The following is a 25,133-nucleotide window of genomic DNA, read 5'->3' on the forward strand; positions in this document are numbered from 1 at the left end:
CCCGGAGGGAGGGGCAGGGAGACATGGGAAGAATGAAAAATGAAACCGTACTCTTGCCAAAGGGGTGCTACAGACAACGGGCATACTGGAAGGTGGGAGCCATTGTGCTGTGCCGTGCTGTGAAAGGGTCCGTGGAGGCAGCTGGGCTGAAGCTAGCCTCGTAAAATACAAGGACTTGAGTAGGAGCTAGCAGGGAAGGGCTGAAACCCGGGGAAGAAGCACAGCCGCTCTCGGCACTTGAGTGAGAAGCAGACGATTTGTAGAGGGGAATGAAGAGAAGAAATTTGGGGTGCTAGGGACGGGACAGATCTCAGTGAGCCTTGAATGTCAAGTGTTGGGGACACCTTGGAGAGATCATGGGAGTGACCTTTGAAAGTCTGTTGCCTTTGCACTTGGAGGCAGACGAGAGAAAACATTTCGGGCATCAGATGGTGTTTTGAGGCAAAGACAGCTGGTATCCCTGTGAATGAAATTGGTGTCCTGTCTGTTCTTTCTCAGAACAGAGATGTTTAGAAAGGAATGATTTCATGGAAAAAAAGCAGGAAAAATTCTGTTCCTGTAGCATATTGACTAATTACTTGTGTTATAGCTCCATGTAATTACTGATTAATCAGTCTTCTACGGAAACTACAATTTATTTCACTGAGCCAGGAAGCCATTGAGAAACCACTTTGCTTCTAAGCTGCTGGGGTTCTGGATAAAGTCACTCACCATGGACCTTCGTGACCATGTGGCCTCTGTGTACAACCCCTTCCTCATGCGCTTATCTCCTGGTGGTCAGGGAGAGCACACTTCACGTTTAATGTGGTCTTGCTGTTATTCCAACAAGACTCCCACACTCTTGAGTCTACATAGACGTGGTGGTCAGTCCTGGCACGCGCTCCTTTGTTGATTTGGTTCCTGAGTGGAATTCCAGAGGCTTTTAGACCCATGCAGATTTTGAAGAGTTGACAGAAGGAAGTTCTTGAGCTTCTTGGTCAGGCATCTGTAAGACTTGTTACATCTCTAAGTCTTGTTACACTAGAAGAGCATGTCTCTCTCCTTCTTGAGTTGTATTAGAAAAATACCCCCCTCTTTTTTTGTTATCTCAGCTCAGTATGTGCCAGGACCAGGTGGTGGTAGGGACATGCCAAACCCCTGAAAGAATTTTTGGAGAAAACAGTTCCATCCTGTCACATGGGTTTCCTAGGAGAACAACAATGTAAAGAAGGGTTAAAGGGAAATCTTGGTAGAATGTCCGTAGAAGCATCTGGGAAAAGATAAATGACATTCTCAGCTATGTACCGACGTTGCTCAAGTAATGCTGTGTTTGAACATGCAGCCGTCTCCTGCCTATCTTAAAGAACTTAACACAAAATAATTAGAATGTGATATGTGCAAAATAATTGCTAGCTCAAATGGGTCCTGCCCCAATTTGAAATTGAGAACAACAATGATTGTCAGTGTTGTATATTTAGATGAAACCAAGCAAAACCACATTATTTTTCTGATTATAGAAGCCAACAGGCTCATGGTTTAAACATGAAAAAAAAGCTTAAAGAAGAAAATAAGAATAACTTCAACCATGCAATCTAGAAATAATGATGGGCAACATTTTTAGCATCTTACCTTTTATTTTACCATATATATTTAAATAAAGGGATCATTCATAGATACAATAGTATTTTGACTTTTCCCATTAGCATTGTAACAAATATTTCCTATATCATTCATCATTTTAAAAATGATGTTTTAATAACTGCATACATTTTATCATGGGAATATGCCAAAATATATTTATCTGTGATGGAAATTCAGGGTTTTTGTTTTGTTTTGTTCTTAGAGAGAGGCAGGGAGAGGAAGACAGAGCTGTTCTTGTATGTGCCCTGATTGAGGATGGAACCGGCAATCTCTGGGCTTCAGGATAACTTTATTTATTTATTTATTTATTTATTTTTGTATTTTTCTGAAGCTGGAAACAGGGAGAGACAGTCAGACAGACTCCCGCATGTGCCCGACCAGGATCCACCCGGCGCGCCCACCAGGGGGCAACGCTCTGCCCACCAGGGGGCGATGCTCTGCCCCTCCGGGGCGTCGCTCTGTTGCGACCAGAGCCACTCTAGCGCCTGGGGCAGAGGCCAAGGAGCCATCCCCAGCGCCCGGGCCATCTTTGCTCCAATGGAGCCTCAGCTGCGGGAGGGGAAGAGAGAGACAGAGAGGAAGGAGAGGGGGAGGGGTGGAGAAGCAAATGGGTGCTTCTCCTGTGTGCCCTGGCCGGGAATCGAACCCGGGACTTCTGCACGCCAGGCTGACGCTCTACCACTGAGCCAACCGGCCAGGGCCCAGGATAACTTTTAAATATAAGCTAATCCGGCCAGGGCTTAACTTTTTATTCATTGATTGACTTTTAGAGAGCCAGGGAGAGGAAGGGAGAAGGGGTGGGGGGCAGGGAAGCCTTCATTGGCTGTTCCCCATGTGTGCCCTGACTGGGGATCAAACCCACAACCTTATCGATTTGGGACAATGCTCTTAACTGACTGAGTTAATCAGCCAGAGCCAGATTTTAGATTTTCTCTATAATTAGTAATGTTTTGATTAAAATTCTTATATAAAAAATAGTTTTTAATCTCTTTTTATTTTATCTTCTTCCCTCTTTGGCTGCTTTTATAATATTTTATCTTTGTAATTTAAATTTTATTACGATGTGTCTAGATGTGTATTTCTTTTGTTTATTTAACTTGACACTTGTTTGACTTCTTGAATCTGTAGGTTGGTGATATCTTTTCGCAGTTTTGGGACATTCTCAGCCATTACCTCTTCAAATATGGCTTCTGCCATGTTCACCTCTTCTGGTGCCTCCAAACCTGTGTCAGAACTTACTGTTCTCTCTGCCCCACCTACTCTCCTTTCTATCTTTTCCATCTTTTTATCTCTCTGGGCTTCATGGCGTAGCGTTTCTTCTGACCCACCTATCTTCAACAATATGATATAATACTCTCATCAGCTGCCTAAATCTGCTATTAAACTACCTGGTGAATTGTTCATTTTACTCGACTTTTCAATTCTAGATTTTTCTCTTTTTTTCTTTTTTAAGCCTTCTGTGCCACTTTGTATAGCTTGTATTTTTCTGATGCTGTCTATCTCCTCAAACGTAGTAAACACAGATATCTTGCAGTTAGTGTCTGCGCGCTCTACTCTCTGGAGGTTATGTGCCACTTGTGTTATTTCCACAGGTCTGACTACTCTGGAGATCTTGACTCCTGATGTTTCTTCTGATTACCTTTGATTATGTGTGAGAGATCATGTTTGAAAACTTACTTATTGAATTAATTTGAAACCTAGGTTGATATTATCTGCCTCCCCCGAGACTTTTTATTTATTTTTATCAGGAGCACAGAAGTGCCGGCGGCCCAGATCCCTTAATTAAAGGGAAAGATTTGAGGTTATCTGGGCCACCCAGGTGAAACCGAGCAGACCTGCAGCCTGTGGGAGGGCAAGTTGCTTTCGAGGGGAGAGTTAGCCTTGGGGACAGCCTTTCAGCATCCTCAATGAAAATGGAGGGTGGCTTGTCCGCTTGTCCGTCATTGGTAGGCACTGAAGTCCAACTTTTATTTTAATTCAGTGAGAGGAGAGGAGGCAGAGACAGACTCCCACATGTGCCCCAACCAGGATTTACCCAGCATGCCCACTAGGGGGTGATGCTCTGCCCATCTGGGGTGTTGCTCTGTTGCTTAGCAACCGAGCTGTTTTTATTGCCTGATTTAGAGGCCATGGAGCCATCCTCAGCACCTGGGGCCAACTCGCTCCAATCGAGCCATGGCTACAGGAAGGGAAGAGAGAGAGACAGAGAGAGACATGGGAAGGGGAGGCGTGGAGAAGCAGATGGGCACTTCTCCTGTGTGCCCTGACCAAGAATTGAACCTGGGACATCCACACACCAGGCTGACACTCTACCCCTGAACCAGCCAGCCAGGGCCTGAAGTCCAACTTTTAACTCTCTGGTCTTTAGAGGTTTCCAGAAATGAATTTCTAAAGGGGGTTCAGCCTCTCAGTCCCCTTTCTGGGCAGAACTAAGTTCAGTGCTAGGCTTCTCTCTCATTGTTCTAAGGTCAGCTAGATTGCAACTCAGTCATTTCCATGTGGTTCATTTCTAATGGGTTTATTAAGTGTTTAAAATTTTTATCCAGTGTCATTCATTGTTTTCAGCCGCAGAGTTGTCCAAATCACATCATCTGACATTCTCAGAGGTGGAAATCATTATTATTCTCTAGGATATATTTCTAGCAACAGAATTTATAGGTCCAAGGCATACATTTTTAAGACTCATGAGACGTACTGCCCCCCCAAATTCCAGAAAACTGTTTTTTTTTTTTATGTGAATCTTTGGTCCTTTTCCCTCCTGGTTTCTGTCGCTGTCTTCGAGTCCATTATTTTTTCTAAGTACTTTAAAACACATAGCAGATTTTAACTTGTAGTTGCAAGTCAGTTGTAAAGAATGTTGACTCCTCCCCCCCCCATATTTGATTTCGATTTGGTCTCTAGCCCCCATTTCACTGCTAATGGAAAAGAAAACTAATCTTGTCATTTCAAGGTAACTCAGTTTCTTCCGATTTAAAACTGCATCTCTTTGAAGTCAATTGCTCCGTGAAATTGGGATTAAACAAGACTATTCTTTGTAAGGGCTTCTCTTCCACCTTTAAAGGTCTCCCTCTCCATCTCTCCCTCCTGAACAGCACCTAGGAGCGAGGAGAAGCTGCTGCTGTCCCATGAAGATGGGGATGCAGAGAGGTGTCTGAGCCTCAGACTGTCCCCTGGAACGTTCCTGGCCCCTGCTGACTTATCTCAGACCTCCCCATCTTCAGAGTTTTATCCCTTCTGTCTTCACTGCTGATGCCCTTGGTCCTGAACTGTGGCTACAATACCCACTCAGTCTGGGCCCTCTGGTCCTCTGACTGCTCTTCTGACCCACCCAGCCTGTTCCTCTTTTTGCCACCCCTTCCCTGGGGAGTTCAGGAACACCAGGATTTCCTGCATGCAATTACAGGTCTTCTCTCTCGCTGAACCTCACTCCACCATTCTGCCCCACGGCCTGGGCGTTCTGTGAGACACTGTCCCTCTGCAGGGGGCAGGCAGCAAGTGCAGTGGTGTCTCTGCCATCCTAGCTTCAGTCTGTTTGCAGAATTTCTCCCTCCGCACCCTGAATTACACCCTGAGCAGCAGGACTAGGCTAGCAGTCCCTCGGAAGAGACCTTCCAGCCGGTCTGTCTCCCCTCCTCCACTCTCTCTTCAGACTTTGCCCCCAAGCCAGGAAGAATTGGCCTCCTTTGGGGATTGGAGGCACCCCATCTGTCAGTGGTTCTCAACCCTGACTGCACTTTTGAATCGAATACGAATGTGGGCCAGAGTGCCTGGGAGTGAGCCCGAGCTCAGGCAATTTTTTAAAACTCCCCAGGTGACCCCAAGGTGAGCCAGCGCCGAGACCCGTGGCCGCCCACGTCACCACCTCCATCTTCTGGCGTTGCCTGACCGCTGTCCCCGATATTTCAAGGGAGACTCAGACTTTAGAAAACACCTTTCTCCAGGGCACGGCTTGTGCACTTGAGATCCTGACTTCAAGACTGTTTCTGAAGTTAGCGTCCAGGTTCGGTTTTACCATCACAACTGAAAATGAACATCTCTGCTTCTCTTTGTCCCAGCTCTGACAGCCTTAACCTTTCTCAAAGCTGCAGTTGCCTCTGAGTGAAACAGAGAAGCCAGAAGAGAAAAGCCCACTCGTGTATTTCTTTGGTCTGTTTTACTGCTAATTGAGCTCTTAAGAAAGCAAGGCCAACAGAAAGCTATGACCTCATTTTGGCCTTGAAAACAATTGTTCTCATCTTCTCTGGGGTAAGTGCTGTTAGCTGAGGAGGAACTTACGAAACCGATTGGTGAAGCTTGTGTGACCGAGGTGGTATTGCCAGGAGACTGTTCCCCAAGTTACTCAGTCGAGAAATTTCCTTTGAGTGTTCATGGCCAAGTAGCTATATTTCCCTTAAAAAAAAAAAAAAGTCTTTTAGACAGTCTTTTAGACGTGACAGAGCATTCCAGTGATTCTGTGTGCAAAAAGCCCAGAGCTGAATTTGGGGCCCCCGTTTAGTAAGTGAACATTTTGTACACCGAGCTCACCCTTGGCCTCACTTATCCTGCTTGCTTCCCCCTTGTTTTCTTGTTCTCTTTTACCTAATATTTATTTTATTTTATCCCATCATGCTTGCATGTATATAGGATGTGCCAGAACTTTCTCAGGAAAACTGCCCGCTGTGCATGAATCCCAGTACTCTCCTTTTTTTTTTTTTGTATTTTTCTGAAGCTGAAAACGGGGAGGCAGTCAGACAGACTCCCGCATGCGCCTGACCGGGATCCACCCAGCATGCCCACCAGGGGGCGATGCTATGCCCATCTGGGGCGTCGCTCTGTCGCGACCAGAGCCACTCTAGCGCCTGGAGCAGAGGCCACGGAGCCATCCCCAGCGCCTGGGCCATCTTTGCTCCAATGGTGCCTTGGCTGCAGGAGGGGAAGAGAGAGACAGAGAGGAAGGAGAGGGGGAGGGGTGGAGAAGCAGATGGGCGCCTCTCCTGTGTGCCCTGGCTGGGAATCGAACCCAGGACTTCCGCACGCCAGGCCGATGCTCTACCACTGAGCCAACCGGCCAGGGCTCCTTTTCTTTATAGAATAATGTGTGCGTCACTGGCCTGGCGCCATTTTCAAGTGTACGGCCTGAAGCCTTTATCAAATTTGTTTTTACATCATCCCCGGGAGCCGCGAGAGATTATTATCCTCCTTTACACCTGAGAGGGAGGCTCATCCATCTTTCAAGTCTTCCTCTCCCCTGAGTCCCTTATCTGTCCTATTCAGAGTTACCTTCCTGCCAGTCACCCAGGACCAAGTTGTTCCTTGCCGAGTCTGCACAACAAAAATTTTTTCAGCAAAAATTTTTTTCTGTCAAGGGCCAAATAGTAAATATTTTAGGATTTATGATCCGCAAGGCAAAATCAAGGCTATTATATAGGTATTTATAAACAAGAGCAAAAACATTTTTTTTTGTTTTGTTTTGAAAGCTAAAATATATTGATAATGCATACAGTGTTTCGGCGTTCAGGTCTACTCATTTTTGTTGGGGGAGGGGTAACATTGTACTTCACTGAGGTTCCAAGCTAGTGTTTCCATATTTAAGTTGATTATAAATGTAAAAAAAAAAAAATTCTTAGCTGTCTGGCTGGGCAAAGACAGGTGGTATAGTTTACTGACCTCTGTCCTAGACCTTTCCTCTTTTTCTCTTGCCCAGTTATGTTTCATCTCATGTGACAGCTCACCAGACGCACACACATGCCCACATAGTGTCCGTGGCTCATAATAATAGCTCAGGGTGTTTCTGCTGCTTTAGAAACATTGTGCTCTTACAGAAATCGTCTTCAAAGTATTATCAGTTTTATATATATATATATCAGTTTATATATATATATGTATGTATGTATATATAATTAGCAAAGGGCAAAGTATTAGGCTGAGAAAATGACCTTTGGGAAACATCTTCCTAGAGGGTTTCTATATGGTCTTTGTTTTAATAACACGAGCCCAGATGGAATCAGTCAGCGGAGGAGCGCATTGGAGACTGGCAACTTCAATCCCCACTGGCATTTTCTGATCTGTGAAAAATCACACTCCGGAGAGATGAGCATTTCCTTTATCCTCCGCAGGGAAGGGCTCTTAATACCCAGACCGTTCGCTTTCCAATCTGGAGGAAGTTGTAGTTTCAGCGTGAATTATCTTTTCAACAACAAAAGGGAAAGTGCTACCTCCGTTTAACAGGCAAAGCGCCGGCCTCTGGGTCCTATTTTCTTGTGAGATATTTGTGTGCTGGAGACAGCATTTGATTTTTAAAAAGGCAGCAGGACTTACCCTTTTGGTGTTTGAATATATAGCAGAGGCAAATGGAACTGTGAGCATTAAATTACGGCACTGTGCCAGTTGAGATTTCTATGCAAGCCAGCAACTCCTTTCCCCAAAATTGTATTTTTAGTGTTTAGCAGCTGCAAGTTCCCAGAAATCTTCAGAGCGGGACCACTTACTCTACCCAGTGCGAAGCTCTTAACTGCTAACAATTTTCGGTGACTTCGTCTGGGAGGCTGCAGGACACTGAGGAGGCGGTGGGGTCAGACCCCACCGGCTGCTTCTCGCTCCGCACTCACTTTGCACACGTCTGCCTTTGCACTTAACCCTTAGCCTCAGTTTTCTCAACGGGAAGGTGGGGCTGAAAATATCTACCAAGTAGAGCTGCTTTGTGGCTTGGAAATGATTATGAATTGTCCCAAAGCAGCATAGATGTACCCAGTTGCTCAGTTCAGGGTGTTGCTGGCCTGGGGGATGCGGTGCCCACCCCCTGTCCTCTCCCTTCTCAGCCTGTCAATTAGTGACTTGAGCACATCAGTGTCTGTGCCGGAGGCTGACAGAGGAAGGGCAGCTTCCACATCAGGCACTTGTTCTGTTGATTAAGGAATGGTCTAAAAGAATTTGTGGTGTACGATATTGTAACCAAGTGCACTGAAATAGGTGCATTTTGACTGACCAAGCTACCCATTGCTGAAGAGGTAGACAGTGCCATCAAAATCCCCAGTGGTGGTTGTGCCCTGAGAACAGGATTTGTGGAAAGTCATACAAGGCCGCAGGGATGGCACTGAGTTTCATATGCTTTTTCTATAAATGGGGTCTCTGCATTAGGAGCTGCTCGGCAAACAGGCCACAGCAGTAGCTGAGCCATAGCTGGGACCGACAGAAATGGCGGATGTTTCGGTTTGGGGTCAGAGAAAGGGAGCGAGTCCCAGTAAGGGAGGCCCACTGGAATCATGAAAAGAGAAACCAGGGTGAGCCTGGGGCCCCTGGCTCATGAATCGTCAGCCTGACCTGAATTTGGAGGTGAGGCCACCAGAGACAGGTGGCTGTGAGCATCAGACGGTTAAAGGCAGGCAGGGCAAAGCACAAGGCAGCCACCCTACTCGGATACGCTGTGTGATGACTGAGACAGCCAGCCACACAGTGTCACACATGCACCCTGGTAGGAGCTGTCACTGAACAGGGGCAGAGGGAAGTCCCTTCCTGATGGGGACTTCATTCTGAGGACAGCACACCACCCAACCCTCCTTTTTCTAACTTGTTCTTTCCTCTGCACCATCAAAACCTGCCCTTCCGCCTCCCACGGCTTTGCTCACCAATAGATAAAAGGGGGGGGGGGGTCTATGGCTTCAACCAGAAATCATTTTTACCAAGGAACCATAGAAAAATAGCGTTTGCCTGCTCACTAGGACAGAAGAACGTGTTTTTATATCCTCAGGTGCTTGAGACTTAGTCCAACAAAGGAGTATTCCATTGTCTCACAGTGCTGGTTGACCAGATGAACAAATGCACAAACAAGTGATACACTTGATCCTGACTCAAAAAGTCCTTCCTGCAAATGAGGAGAAGGTGTTTAGAACTGAACAGGTGCTAGGCGCAGTGGGGCGGTAGGATTCCACACGTGTTCTGTCTGTCTCCTCATGCACAGGCAGACCGCACTCAGTCGTGGAGCTGAGAGACGCTGACCTCAGGTTGAGCTGGGCCATCTGCAGGGCAGGCGTCCCCCACCTTGTCACTGCAGGCTAGAGAGGCATTTCTCTGACTGCCCCACTCTGTTCCCTAGGGTGTTTTCACACACCTGTCCCCAGTACTCACCTTAGCATTCTGTACCGTGTTGTACCAGACTTTCACACTTCCCTTTCCTTCTAGAACGCCATCTCTGATCCTCTCTAGACCTGAGCTGTTTCCTGGAGGGACACCGTTTGCCAGGATCTTCACCAGCTTCTCTCTCCCTGTCTACCCTCCCCACCCCCATCCCGCCATTCTTCCTCACTCCCTTTTCTTCAGGGTTCTCAGTAACAACTCCCATTGAGCACATTGTCAGGCAGAGCATGTCTGTTTTCATTATGTCATCAGACTGTCACCACAGTCCTGTTAGGTCATCAGGAGAGAGTCTCATGTCCAGTTTACTGATGAAGAGACTGAGTCACAGATGTTTGGGTGACTGCTCCATAGTGGCAGGACTTTTAGGTTACAGTGCTTTCCCTAAGCTCAGGGGGCCACATATTATCACCTGTCCTAGAGTGAGGACCCTGGGGTGTGTGCTCTTCACTCTAGATCGAAAATATGGTGTTTGGCCCGGGCCAGGTGGCTCATGGATAAAGTGTCAACTTGGCACCCCAAAGGCTATGGGTTTGACCCCTGGTAAGAGTACTCACGAGAAGCAATTAATGTACACAACTAAATAGAACAACTAAGTGAAACAAGTTGACGCTTCTCTCTCTCTCTCTCTCTCTCTGTCTCTCTCTCTCTCATCAATAGAAAAAATTTTTTAAAAATAGTGTTTGGGCCTGACCTGTGGTGGCGGAGTGGATAAAGTGTCGACCTGGAACGCTGAGGTCGCCGGCTCGAAACCCTGCACTTGTCTGGTCAAGGCACATATGGTAGTTGATGCTTCCTGCTCCTCCTCCCTTTCTCCCTTTCTCCCTTTCTCCCTTTCTCCCTTTCTCTCTCTCTCTCTCTCACACACACACACACACACACTCACTGTCTCCTCTGTAAAATGAATAAATTAAAAAAATTAAAGTTAAAATAAATGATGTTTGGGCTAGAACTTAAAATATTATGGGACTGTATCTGCAGAGTCCTGGAAACTCTATCTCCATGAATGGAAGGTCACAATGGAGATCGTCCCACCCCTCTGGTCTCTTAACCTCTGTTCTAACGGCAATTAGAAATTTTGACTTCACATTTATAATGTAATGTGACAATCAAAGCAAGTTTGAGGGTTGTTATCACCGGCTCAGTACTTTTTATTGTAGTAAAATACACATAAAATTAACCATTGTACGCCTACAGCGCAGCAGCATTAGGTACAGTCACAGGGTTGTGCGACCGTCACCACTCTCTACTCCCAGAACATTTCATCGCCCAAAACGGAAACCCCGTCCCCATGAGGTAGTCGCTCCTTACTGCCCTTTCTCCTCGGCCTCTGACCACCACCAATCTGCTTTCTCTCTCTAAAGATTCGCCTGTTGCGCACATCTCAATATAAATGAAATCATATAATACGTGACTCTTTGTGATTGGCTTCTCTCTCTTTGAATAATGTGTTTGAGGTGTATCCACGTGTTTGAGGTTTTGTAGCATGTATCAGAACCTTTGTTCTTTTTGACGGTTGAGTGATAGTCCAGCAGAGAGGTGATGGAAAGGATGTCAGAGAGGCTCCAAGAACACAGACCGTCTGGATGGAGCCTTGCAGGCCACTGTGAGGCCCTGGCTTTTACTCGGCAGGCAGTAGAGAGTCATTCCAGCAGAAGCACAGTCTGACCTGATTTATGTTTCAAAACATATTCGGGATGCTGTGCTTAGAGTTGGCCTGGAGGAGGGCGAGCTGGAAGCAGAAGCCAGTGTGGAGGCTATGTTGATCATCCAGCAGTTTTTCCGATGGTGGCGAAGGTGTTGAGGGGTCATCAGATGCCGGATACATTTCGAAGGTAGATATATTTCTGACCGATTGGCACCAAGGCAGACACCAAGGTTTTTAGCTCCACATTTGGCATTGACATTACCTAAGATAGGAAAGACCAGAGTGGGACAGGTTTGAGTGGAAGGAAGCTTCAAATTTCCATTTCAGCTGTGTCTGGGGGATCTCTTAGACATAGTGGAGACACTGAGTAGGCAGCTGGATGTACCAGTCTGGAGTTGAGAGGAGGGATTCAGACTGGAGTGGTAATTTGGATGCTGTTGGAATACAGATGTTATTGAAAGCCATGAGGTCACCAAAGAGTGAGCGTAGATGAGAAGAGCTCTGCGGGCTCTGGCCTGGAGTCCTCCTCCCTTGGAGATCAGGGAGGAAAAGGAGAGCCAGTGAAGGAGGCTGGGAAGAGCAACTGGGAAGACAGCCAGGCGCACGTGTGGGGCCCTGGACGGCCCGTGGAGATCCTGCTTCCAAGAAGAGGGAGCGATCCACTGGGTCAGCTGCGGCTGGTAGGGGGCGCATGATGAGGGCTGAGACTTGACCGCTGGATTTAGAAGGACCAGTCACCTCTGACCTTGACAAACGCACTTGCCGTGGCATGGTGAGAGTGAAAGCCTAGCTGAGCAAGTTTAGGAGAAAACCGGAGGGAGGAATCAGAGGCAGCAGGCATAGACAGCTCCTGAAGGGGCTCTGCTGTGAAAGGGAGCAAAGCCAGAGGGCGCGGCCGTAAGGCAAATGGGTCAGGAGGGGGATTTGTAGGCTGTCTGAGCTGCTGGAGCGAACCAGCCCAGCAGGGAGCGGCATGTGTTCGGCGCTGTCCTGAAATGTTTGGATAAAATGGTTATTTTACTCAGGTGTGGGGAGGACAACAGATCGGGAGGTGATTGCTGTTAAAAAGATTGTTACTGACCTTTCCCTGCCGTGCCCTGCAGGGCCACATGGGGAAGCCCCTGGGTCAGCCAGGTGGCAGAAGGAGGGGGAAGCGTGGGCATGAGTCTTCAGTGTGGTTTTTGCGAGAATGAATGACCACCTCAGAGAGAGCAGCTCATCAAGCTTAGGATTGGCTCGTTGGGATATTTTTGGTGGGCTCTGGAGTATGGGGGCTATCTCTAGTTGTCTGGTGTCTGGCTCTGGGATGATCAGGGAAGAGAAAGGTTGCCTCCTGAAATGTAAGCGTAAGATGGAGGAATGAGCAGGGAGTGTGGACTTTGGGTTAGTTAGTTTTCATAGGAAAGTTATGTTCCCTAGTGGGTTGTTGTCGTCTTTAAGAATCAGCTACCCTGGGAAGTGTGGTCCCCCCCCCGCCCCCATCAGCAGGGCCCCAGATATCAAAGAATCAGAATACAGAAAGTGAGAAAAGACATTTAATGCAGGAAAAGACATTTAAGGAAGGGGTGTTGCTTGAGTGAGGTTCTTTAATAGCAAGAGAGAACAGGTTGGCCTCAGCTAAGAACATTGACAGTCAATTATAGCAAAAGGAAGGAACGCAGGTGACCAATACTGTAGATGTGGGAGGTGACATTCTCTCTCTCTCTCTCTCTCTCTCTCTCTTGCTACTTTCATAGGAAACTAGGAGGCAAGGTCATCAGTTGAGAGGGAAGAAGGAGGAGGAGGAGGTATTGGAGGTTTGAGAGGGAGGAGAAGGCCTGGGTAGAATCTTCTAGCAGAGTAAGAGAAGAGGAAGTCGCAACCTATAGCAGTATTGAAGGGCAGTACTGAGGACCCGCTGGAGGCTCATGGCCTTGAGTTTAGAATGAAATCAACCCGCATGGTGACCTGTTTCTCTGACCAGGTCCAGCTGTGCGGTACAGGTACGGAGTAAGCGAAGAACTGTTAATCAGCATTAGGATTTTGCCAGCTGAGACCAACGGGGTGAGAGAAGGGTGCCAGAGCACCGTTACAACAACGGACCACGGCCTTGAGCTGGGCAGGGAGGGGAGAGAGGGCAGCGGACCAGAGGTCTCAGTGGAGTGGAAGGATGGATGGTTCCAGAAACTTGAGATCAGCTGTATGATAGGGGGTGGGTGTATATCACACAGTTGAGTGCTTATGGTCAGAGAGTACAAATGATATATATATATATATATTTTGTATTTTTCTGAAGCTAGAAATGGGGAGAGACAGTCAGACAGACTCCCGCATGCGCCCGACTGGGATCCACCCGGCACGCCCACCAGGGGGCGACACTCTGCCCACCAGGGGGCGATGCTCTGCCCCTCCGGGGTGTTGCTCTGTTGCGACCAGAGCCACTCTAGCGCCTGGGGCAGAGGCCAAGGAGCCATCCCCAGCGCCCGGGCCATCCTTGCTCCAATGGAGCCTCGGCTGCGGGAGGGGAAGAGAGCGACAGAGAGGAAGGAGAGGGGGAGGGGTGGAGAAGCAGATGGGCGCTTCTCCTGTGTGCCCTGGCCGGGAATCGAACCCGGGACTTCTGCACTCCAGGCCGACTCTCTACCACTGAGCCAACCGGCCAGGGCCCAAATGATATTTTTATTGTTTATAAAAACCTGTAAAATTTTTTCTTATTTTTGTTGAAGCATATTTTTTAAGAGCTATGTATTCATTCTTTGTAACATAAAATTTTTTTTTTTTCAAAAATAAAGAAATATGTTTTGTGGGGTGGGTAGGATGTGGACAGATGCAGGTGGTCACATGGAGGACATTTCTGGAGAAGGAGGCACAAGCACTAACTGGGACACGTTTCCTGAAGAACACATGGCACAGGGTAGCCAGGCCCTGGGGTCGATGGGAAGAACCTGTACTTAATTCAGATTAGGAAGCAGTGAAGGGTTTTGAGGAGGGAAAATATGCAGAACACAGAGGGGCCTCTGTCCCCTACGAGAAGAGGAAGCTTTGACCCTGAGAAAGCTGTGCGTGTCGTGGTGAAGGTTGCGGGGACGGCCACTCCCTCGCCTCCTCTCTCGTCTGTCTCTCAGCTGCAAGTGCTGTGTGCGTTGCATACGTTCTGCCGAACAGCAACAATAAGAGTGACTCTCCTTCATTTCTGTTCTTAAGTGGAGCTATTAGGCTTTGGCAGATCCCTTAATACGATTATCATTTTTTAATGACCTTGACCAAAATGTTTGCACGGACGGGGGTCATTGCCGCCATTGTGTTTGCAGAATGAGGCGACAGGCTCACGTTCCAGAATCTTCTCAGCCCTGACGTGCCCTCGACGGTGCCCGTGTGGCTGGGTGGGTAGCAGGGGAGCCTTGGAGGGGAAGGTGGGCTCGCTTAGCTTTCGGCGTACCGGTGATAAGGACAGGTCTGGCTAACTGGTGCAGCAGGTCCCGTGGAGGGCCCAGTGGTGGCTTTCTGTTGGAGACTTGTTTCTCCCCATGCAGAGAGGATAGCTACTCATTGTCAGTACTGTCAGGTAGTTCCGAACCCGGCCTCCCTGTGGGTGAGGACATGTCTCTTAATTATTCAGTCTCCACATTAACCATTAGCTGCCTGCCCTGTGGGCAGGCCTCGGAGCCCTGCTGTCTGCAGGACCGGGGTCTCGGCTCCATGGAAGGCCGCCTCCCTGCCGGGGGCTGGTTTCCAGGCCTCGTCCAGTCTCCCTTTGCCACTGTCCCCGTCAAGTGCAATCTCGCTGGACCCGAGACATGGAACAGTGCTGATGCATTTTTCTTGACACTGTGGCAGATTTTTTTACTGTGGCCTTTAGGGGACCATTTCTCCAATAATGATCACATGTTCATTCCGTGTTTCCGTTGCATTAGGAGCTGCCTCCTGCCCTTTGCCTTTGGTTCTGATGCCAGCCCAACACATGGGCCTGCTTTGCCGTGGCTTCCTGGGGGCCCTTGCACCAGACTGGGTGCCTGCTGTGACCTAGATTTAATGAGGAGGTGCCAGGGGACCTCTCAACTCCATTGCGAGTAATCCCAGGGCTTCTGAGGTGGGACCTGGTCAAATGTACTGAACAGAGCAGTGAATAGCCAACTGGGATCCCAAAGCAACTCACACTGTGAAGTCTCTCCTCACCGTCACAAACTAAAACAGCATCCTGATGAAGCTGGTTCTATCACAATGCCAGGTTGCTTGACAGTGAAAGATGTTTCCCAGAGGGCAACCTGAGAGGGTCTGGAAGGACAGGAGTCCCATCTGTCCTCCTTGACTTTGAAAGTTGTGTGCATTAGACCCCTTCCCTCCTGCCTCTCCCCTCTTCCTCCCTCCAGCCCTTCCTTCTCCTTTCCTTCCTCTTCCTCCCCTCCATCGTCCACCTCTCCCCCCTCTCCTCTCTTCCCTTCTTTCATCTCCCCCCTCCTCTATGCATTCCAGCACTAGCTACGGCGCACTCCCCTGCTGTCCTTGGGTTCTGGTTCCGTTCAGCCGGTTTGTCCCCGAGACTTCTTGGACCCTTCCCCACCAGGGGCAGCCACCCAGATCCTTATAGTCATTCATTTACTTAACAGGATCTAGCGAGTGCCTGTTCTGTGTCGGCAAGACACTAGATCCTGGGAATGCCGTGAGAAGTCAGAGGGATAACCTCTCTGCTCGGGGGACCTGACGATTTGGGTGGGGGGAGAGATGGTTACACAGGATGAGCTCTGCTGGCACAAACACACATTCCTGAGTCCCATCTCTGTAAACCTGTTTCCGTGGCTCTGGGCATCCACCCAGGAATCTGCATTTTCTAAGGAGCCATCTGGGTGATGCTGGTACAGGTATTTGTTGACTATGCCCTTTGATTTCAACTGCCCTGCTTGCCTTTAAGAGTTGAAAAAGGACAGGGTCTTAGAGCAGGATCTTCACGTTGTTGTTAACATCAGACGATTCTAGACAGCAAGCACAGGCTTTTACGGGAGATTGTTGCGACTTACCAGCATTTCTTGATGAGCTCAGCAATTGCTGTCTAGAAAACGGAGTTAACACCAGGCTGCCTCCTGCCCCGCTCATCTGCAGACTCCTGCAACCCCAGGCTGATCCTCCGGTCTCCAAGCACACGTGTCTCTGGCATTTCCCCATCACAAGGGTGGACCCTGGCATTCAGCTCTCCCAGAATGAACCTCCCCTGAAGTTTGCCTCTTCTGGCTGTGGGATGAATGGAAGGGGTCCTAAGTGAGAGGGGACAGCATGGGTCATCGTCACCGCTTGGTTACAAAGAACAGAGCCTATCTAACACGGTTTAAGTGAAGGCAGACAGACCACAAAGACACAGGGGACTGTCACATGACCCTGGGCAGGGAGCGGAGCCACACCTCTCAGCAGATGGGAAGCTGAAGTCACCAGGCAGCCCCCACCGCCTGGTCTCGCACGTGCCCTGTGCATCTGCTGCCTCCCTGTGTGCGTCGCCCATGTGCACCAGAGCTGCCCCACGTGGCGGCCTGTACTCTCCATCTGCATGGGACCATATAGTTCTAGCTGCCAGCACTGTCTCCATTCCAAGTTTCAGGAGAAACGTAATTGAATTGACTGTTTTGGTTGGGTTCACTGAGGCAGGGGGATGGGCTCACGGCGTGCTTTTCCAGGCTGAGGGTCTGCTACTTCTCTCTGAGGAGCAAAGGGCTAGAGGAAATGATTGACAGTGAAGTGGTTGCTGTCCCTGGGGCAGCTGGGTGGCACCGCCACACCAGGAGAGGGAGCATCTTGTGTACGTAGTATGATTGGTCTGAGGTTTCTGGAAAAACATGGCTCAGCCTCAGTAAGAGGGCAAAGGAGCATTATTCACTGAGCTCCTGCCCTGTGCACTGGGCTCATCTCACACCCGTTCACAGCAGTACTTTGTGGAGACTTCACTGTGATTCGGAGCACTCCATTAACGTAGCAAAGTGTGGTTTTCCGTGGCAGGGCCAGTGTTTACACTAGGTTCTTTCAACTCTGAACACTGCTTTACCCAGCGTGCCCCACTGCTGCCCTGTCTTGTGGGTAGCCAGAGGTAAACCATGGGCATTGAGGTCAAAGTCAAGCTCAAAATCCGAAGGAGCAGATAAGGATCTAAGACGGAGGTCTCTAGTTCAGCTCCAGAGAATGCCGCCTGCCACCTTCCCGATGGCCCCAGAGGAGTTTTCCTGGGCCTCCTGTAGGAAATGTCTCTTTTTCCCATGAGAGTATCTTAATGGCATGTCTGGCCTTTGGCAGTTTGGGGCTTGCCAGCTCCTCCAAGAAGCCTTGCAGGAGAGTGTGGTAAATCACAAGGGCTGAAGTCAAGGGCTTTGAGGCTGGGTGGTTTCTGAGCTCTTCTCTGTGACTCAGAGGCAATCACTAAACCCCGTGGTGCTCAGCTTTTACATGGAGATGGTCCTACCTCCTTCACAGGGCTGTGGAGGTCTTTAAATGAGACAGTGCATGAAAAGCACTTTGTGCTGTGCTTGAGACATAGTAATTGCTCAATAAATGGCTGCTATAATAATAATAATAGTATAGTAATAACAATGATGACTCTTAGTTGTTTGAATGCAAGTAGTATATTGTGGGTTTCTGTACCCCCTGCAGCATCTGTAAAATGCCTTAGATATGGTAGGTGCTGAGAAAAAATTTGCTGAATGGATTTATTATACAAGGGTACTATGAAGTCTGGAAACAGAGGTGAAAAGACATAAAGGATTTGTTGATATTGCACTACAGCACAGGATGTAATATAATATGATACAATGCAATATGTAAAATGTATCAGTGGGTTGTCCCTCATTAGCAATGAATGTGTGGTTTCACACTTTATGCAAAATTGCAATGAACATGGTAGATGAATGCTGTGTTTCCATCAATTCCTGCACATGCATCCATGATGTGTTGCCTCAGAAGGTTTTTGTCTCTGATTTTCAGAGTTCACCTTGTACTTTTAGCGTACTCCAGAAGTAATCAAGAGGATTAATATATACAGCAGTAAAATGTAATCTGTGTTTCCAGACTTTATAGCCAGTGGCCACCCTGTAGATACCTTTCATCCCTCCCACTCTGCACCCCTTCTCTGAGGGCTGAGGCAGTCTCTCTGGTTTCTTATTGACCCCTTTGGTCACCAGGGGTCTCCTGAGTCTTCTCCCCCCATAAGGACCAGTGTCCTAATGCACTTTCTCCTACTGGCTGAGGAGTCTAGACTTCTTCCTGTTGACCTTCCCTTCGCTGGATTCCATTCATGACCCCAACTTGTTATACTCTTCTTCCTGGGACAGGGAACAGACACATTTTGTTCCCCACCTCTGAGAGTTTCTGAGACTGCTCATGGATGCTCGTCATGTCACATGGCTGTCACCAGAGAGGCAGTGAGAACCAGGCTTCATGTTTGCAGATTTCACATGATATGTGAGACCTGTTCTTGTTCCAGCAAAAAGGTTCCGGGTTATCTCTACATGCTTTGGGTTCAGTAGTTTGTCTGAAGCTAACACGTAGATTTACGGAGAATGGGGTGTGGAAATTGAGTCCTTCAGGAAATTACTGGGTTGGCCATAGCAGACCCAGCACCTGTTATAATGGTGTCTTTGAAGGGCTTCTGGCGCTGATGCCTTTACTGACAAAAGACTCTTTAGCTTATTGTTTGTTAATTGAGATATGATTGACATATAACATTGTATAAGCTTAAAGGTGCACAATGTGTTGATTTGGTTCATTTATATATTGCGGTATGGTTACCACCATAGCATGAGCCAACACCTCTATGACATCACATACTTATCCTTTCATTTTGCAATGAGGACATTTAAGATCTAGTCTCTTAACAACTTTGAAATGTATAATAGAGTATAGTTGACTCTAATCACTATGCTGTACATCAGCTCTTCTAACTGCAAGTTTGACCCTTTTTGACCAACATGTACCCATTTCCCCCACTTCTGTGGTCCCTGGTAACCACAGTTCTCTCTGCTTCTACAAGTTCAGCTTTCTTAGATTTCATGCATAAATGAGAACATTTGTCTTTCTCTGCCTGACTTAGCACTTAGCATAATGCCCTCAAGGGCCACCCATGTTGTTGGAAATGGTGGGATGTCCTTTTTCCTAGCAGCTGAATAAAATATTACTCTGTGTGTGTGTGTGTGTGTGTGTGTGTGTGTGTGTGTGTGTGTGTGTGACATGACTTTAATGACTTTGGCTTCTCTCTCTTTCCGTAGGACACCCGCCATGATTGGCTGCTCCTTTGTGGTCAACAGAAAGTTCTTTGGTGAAATTGGTCTTCTGGACCCTGGGATGGATGTGTATGGAGGAGAAAACATTGAACTTGGAATCAAGGTTTGTGCCATGATATCCTGTACGCCTGGTTTGTTCACATGTTTAAGCAGAGCTGCCTGGTCATCTTAATGTATATTTAAAGCATCTTTAGCTGGTGAATGACAGATTCCTTCATCCCACCCCTGCTCCTGAGGGTTCTCCAGCAATATTGTCACTACCCCCCCCAGACAGGGAACCCTGGCCTTCTCCCTCGAAGAGTTGAACAATTTATTCCATGCCTAGGTGGCTCACTCTGGACACTAGCCAGAGAATTTGTTTCCTCTTCTCTTCCAGTTCCATTCTCGCCTTAAATCTTTCTTAAAGTTAAATTATCTCCTTATACTATTAGTATTGCTCTCCTATGAATTTTGATGGTTCGTGTATATTATAGAATCACCAGATGCCAGAGGAGAGGAGGGCCATGTTCTGTGGGACCGTTCCTTGTCTCCAAAATGCTTCTAAGGAGAATGACGGGAAGGGGGCGTGGATAATGCAGAGTGGATCTGTTTCTGGGTCGCCAACCCAGAATACTTGCACTGTTAAACATTTTATATACTGGGTTTCACTTAAGATTTTATTTAAAAAGAATTCCACTCTAAAAAAACAACAAACAAACCAATTGGTCACATCAACGTATTCCAACCTCTTCTTTTTAGAATTAAGATAAGTGAACCCCACCAACAGGTGAGGGGACTCCGTTAGCCAGCCACTTAACTTGCTGCTTCTGCCTGGTCCAAGTCTTCCTCCACACTGATAAGAATTAGTGCTGGGAGGATGCCCTGCTGGGGTACTCTGTGTCTGTTGCCCCCGTCCTAAACCTTTGCATGCCTAGGCCCCTAGAAAGGAGGCTTGCTGGAAATGACTCAGGACACAACTGTAAGGCTTAAAGTGTACTGACATTCTTCCTTCGTCCTCTGTTGTATTCTCGATTTAGTTCTACCAGGCAGGTACCCAGTACAGACCCCCACCCCTAATCAAAACCTGTTCTGTTTGTGACTTCACCTGTTTATCCCGAGCTGCTCAGTACTTGGAACACACCCTGATGGCCCTTCATCAACACTTGAGCCTCTGTTGTGGAATGAAAGGCTTTGTGCCCTCCCTCTTCATGTCATGAATGGCCAGGCGAGACACGTGAAGATGGTGGGGGACCTTCTCTGGACCCTAAAATCAGTCCCTTTTGGAGACCAGAGACTCTTCCTCTGCATTCAGTCCCAGGCTGGGCTCTCTCCTCAATGAAATTTGCATGGGATTTCTTTGTAAAGCCCAGAAATTAAAATCCATAAATATGTTATCATAGCTAATATACTCTCTATCATCTGCTTTAGATTTAATTGAAGACAAAGATCTGGAGCAGAGCCAAGATGAACTTGAACTTGGCCCTGCTCCCAGCTTCCCCCCCTCCCTGGGCTGCTCTGCTGTTGTTCTCCTTAGCTCTCGTCAGCGTCTGGCACGCCACGGAACTGACTTACTTATCATGCTTACTGTTTGTACCTACCTTCCCCTGACTGGAGGGCAAGCTCTGGGGGCACAGGTCTCTGCATCCCAAGCCTGGAGACACATGCTTGGCACCTGGCTCAGTGGGTATCTGTTAGGTTCCTGACTGAGTGAGGGCACCTGGCTCAGGGGGTATCTGTTAGGTTCCTGACTGAGTGAGGGCACCTGGCTCAGTGGGTATCTGTTAGGTTCCTGACTGAGTGAGGGCACATGGCTCAGTGGGTATCTGTTAGGTTCCTGACTGAGTGAGGGCACATGGCTCAGGGGAAATCTGTTAGGTTCCTGACTGAGTGAGGGCACCTGGCTCAGTGGGTATCTGTTAGGTTCCTGACTGAGTGAGGGCACATGGCTCAGGGGAAATCTGTTAGGTGCCTGACTGAGTGAGGGCACCTGGCTCAGTGGGTATCTGTTAGGTGCCTGACTGAGTGAGGGCACCTGGCGCAGTGGGTATCTGTTAGGTTCCTGACTGAGTGAGGGCACATGGCTCAGTGGGTATCTGTTAGGTTCCTGTCTGAGTGAGGGCACATGGCTCAGTGGGTATCTGTTAGGTTCCTGACTGAGTGAGGGCACCTGGCTCAGTGGGTATCTGTTAGGTTCCTGACTGAGTGAGGGCACATGGCTCAGTGGGTATCTGTTAGGTTCCTGACTGAGTGAGGGCACCTGGCTCAGTGGGTATCTGTTGGGTTCCTGACTGAGTGAGGGCACATGGCTCAGTGGGTATCTGTTAGGTTCCTGACTGAGTGAGGGCACATGGCTCAGTGGGTATCTGTTAGGTTCCTGACTGAGTGAGGGCACATGGCTCAGTGGGTATCTGTTAGGTTCCTGACTGAGTGAGGGCACCTGGCTCAGTGGGTATCTGTTGGGTTCCTGACTGAGTGAGGGCACCTGGCTCAGTGGGTATCTGTTGGGTTCCTGACTGAGTGAGGGCACCTGGCTCAGTGGGTATCTGTTAGGTTCCTGACTGAGTGAGGGCACCTGGCTCAGGGGGTATCTGTTAGGTTCCTGACTGAGTGAGGGCACCTGGCTCAGTGGGTATCTGTTGGGTTCCTGACTGAGTGAGGGCACCTGGCTCAGGGGGTATCTGTTGGGTTCCTGACTGAGTGAGGGCACCTGGCGCAGTGGGTATCTGTTAGGTTCCTGACTGAGTGAGGGCACCTGGCTCAGTGGGTATCTGTTAGGTTCCTGACTGAGTGAGGGCACCTGGCTCAGTGGGTATCTGTTGGGTTCCTGACTGAGTGAGGGCACCTGGCTCAGGGGGAATCTGTTGGGTTCCTGACTGAGTGAGGGCACATGGCTCAGGGGAAATCTGTTGGGTTCCTGTCTGAGTGAGGGCACATGGCTCAGGGGAAATCTGTTGGGTTCCTGACTGAGTGAGGGCACCTGTTGGGAATTGAACATGAGTAGAAGCGGTGGAATGGTGGAGGACAGCTGATCGGAACGAGGTGATGGTCAAACGAGAGGCGAGACCTGGTTCCAGGCACTTGCCCGTGAAAGGAAGGCGTAGAAGGAAGCCCTGCATTGAGACAGTTGAGATTGTGTACATTTCATTTTTAATATGAGAGATTTGAATGTCTCTATATACTGGAGAAGGAAGCTTCGTGTGTGAGAAGGGTGAGACCTCATTACCAACACAGGAGCGAACCGGCTGATGGTCGAGTGCTGTGCCTGCCTGTGGAGGCAGGGGCACCGGTGGAGGGTGATGGGGACAGGTGGGCGCCAAGATCTGATTGCCACTGTGGGCTGTGTTGTGGGGAGATGGATGGTCAACAATGGGACTCACTGCTCAAGCTTCGTAAGACGTTGGTCTCCCCACACGTATTTGCACCAACCTAGGCCCGGCAAAGGTCCGACTCCATGGCGTTGGTGTGGCTGGCCCCACTCCTGAAGAAGGGGAGGGCCCCATTCGTTTCCACCTGGAAGCACAGCCCAGTCCTCCAAAGCCCCACGCCCCCAGCCGAGGCGCCAGCGAGTTCCGCTGCCCACACTCCCGCGAGCAGGTTGGCGTGAGCAGCCTCAGAGCCCGCTCTCCGGCTCGTCTTCTCCACGCCAGTCCAGCCCCTCTGCGGGCTCTCGCTCTTTTTAGATTTATTGTGTTGACATGGTTTCAAGTGTATAACTCAATAGAACACCAGCTACACACCACATCATGACCCCCATGCCCCAAGCAAAGTCTCTTTCCACCCCCATTCCGCACCCTTTGCCCTCCTCCGCCTACATCCTCCACCCCCCCCTTCCCTCTGACTAGTGCCACTCCGTCGTCTGTATCTGTGTGTTATGTATATGTTCTTTGGCTAATCCCTTCACCTTCTTTGATCCCCTCTTCCCCTTCCTTCTAACAGCTGTCCATCCATTCCCTGTGACCCTGCCTCTGTTTCTTTTTTGTTTCTCAGTTTATTGTGTTCATTAGATCCCACATATAAGTGAGACCATATGGTATTTTTCTTTTATGAGAGTGTCAAGTGAATCGGGCGTGGATACCACCCTCATATGTAATTACCTGCCCTTTTTATATGCCTGGGCATACCCAGCATGCATGGTGCAGATGGGAAGGTATATGCCTTTTACTTCCCACTGACCATGTCCTCCTGCGAGCTGCGTGCTGACCCCTTAGAAGCCCTGGTTCTGGTTTTCTGCTGATTTTTTTTTTTTTTTTTTTTTTTTTGTATTTTTCTGAAGTTGGAAACAGGGAGGCAGTCAGACAGACTCCCACATGCACCCGACCAGGATCCACCAGGCATGCCCACGAGCTGTCGATGCTCTGCCCATCTGGGGTGTTGCTCTGTTGCAACCAGAGCCATCCTAGCACCTGAGGCAGAGGCCACAGAGCCATCCTCAGCGCCCCGGCCAACTTTGCTCCAATGGAGCCTTGGCTGCGGGAGGGGAAGAGAGTGACAGAGAGGAAGGAGAGGGGGAGGGGTGGAGAAGCAGATGGGTGCTTCTCCTGTGTGCCCTGGCCGGGAATCGAACCCGGGACTCCTGCACGCCAGGCCGATGCTCTACCACTGAGCCAACCAGCCAGGGCCTCTGCCGATTCTTAACACAGGGAGGTGAGTGCCGTCGGTGCCATAAAGACCAAGGCCTGGGTTCAGGGTCTTCATAGCCACTGTCTGCACACTAGTTGTGCTCCTCAGGGTGTGGTCCCTAACCAGCAGCATCGAGCTCATCTGAGAATTTGTTATAAATGCAGATTATCAGGCCCCCCAGATCAGACCTTCTAAATCAGACCCTATGGGGTAGGGTCCAGCATCCTGTGTGTTAACAAGCCTTTCAAGGGATCCTGTCAAACAGCTAAGGTTAAGAGCCCCTTTGTCTACACCCTGACCATAGCCAGCTTCCTGGCAAATACATACCTTCCTCAGAAAGGCCCTCCCTTCTCCAGGAGTTGCCCTGACCAGTGTGGGCCCACAATGAGTCCCTTCTCCTCACTCCCAGCCCACTCAGTAAGCCCCCCACTTAGGTAACAATGCCTGCTTCCTCCTTAACATTATGTGCAGGTGTCTGGACCCGGTGACTGCAGGGTTCCCGGACAGGGCTCCCTTTTATCCAGAATAATCTACCTAAGGTGCTTTGTTGTACAAAAAAATATTTTTTTTTTCATTTTGTGCTATTTTAGACTACATAAAGTGCAATGTATAATAAATCTATTCTTAAGAAAGTCATACCCACTACTTGATAAAAAAATCTGAGCTTTGTGTAATATACACACATGTATATCATTTTAATGCAGTGGACATGAATACATTCATATCAATTAACCTGGAAGAAATTATACAAGTAGGAAGTTTTCAATATGAGAACACCATATTTTCTCTGGAATTTTTTTTTTTCACCAAGAAGTAGGTCCATCTGCAATCTTTCTAACCTCTGAAACTTTTCATTACTTTTTGATTCCTCAGTAAGTAAAGAAATGTCACAGGAATAGGAAGAATAGACCGTCTTACCGTGGTTC

The 25,133-nt window shown here is 48.6% G+C and overlaps 1 protein-coding gene across 2 annotated transcripts in view; it reads left to right on the top strand.

Moving 5' to 3' along the window:
* GALNT17 (polypeptide N-acetylgalactosaminyltransferase 17) overlaps positions 1-25,133 on the top strand; it is a 458,160-nt gene that overhangs the window by 327,088 nt on the left and 105,939 nt on the right. For both annotated transcript variants that reach the window (XM_066382456.1, XM_066382457.1), the window contains one exon: positions 19,594-19,711. In XM_066382456.1, the coding sequence (XP_066238553.1) occupies positions 19,594-19,711 (118 nt within the window). The remainder of the gene's footprint in view (positions 1-19,593; positions 19,712-25,133) is intronic.

The sequence above is a fragment of the Saccopteryx leptura genome, chromosome 4 (genome assembly GCF_036850995.1).
Source record: "Saccopteryx leptura isolate mSacLep1 chromosome 4, mSacLep1_pri_phased_curated, whole genome shotgun sequence".
In the NCBI taxonomy this organism is placed as follows: domain Eukaryota; kingdom Metazoa; phylum Chordata; class Mammalia; order Chiroptera; family Emballonuridae; genus Saccopteryx; species Saccopteryx leptura.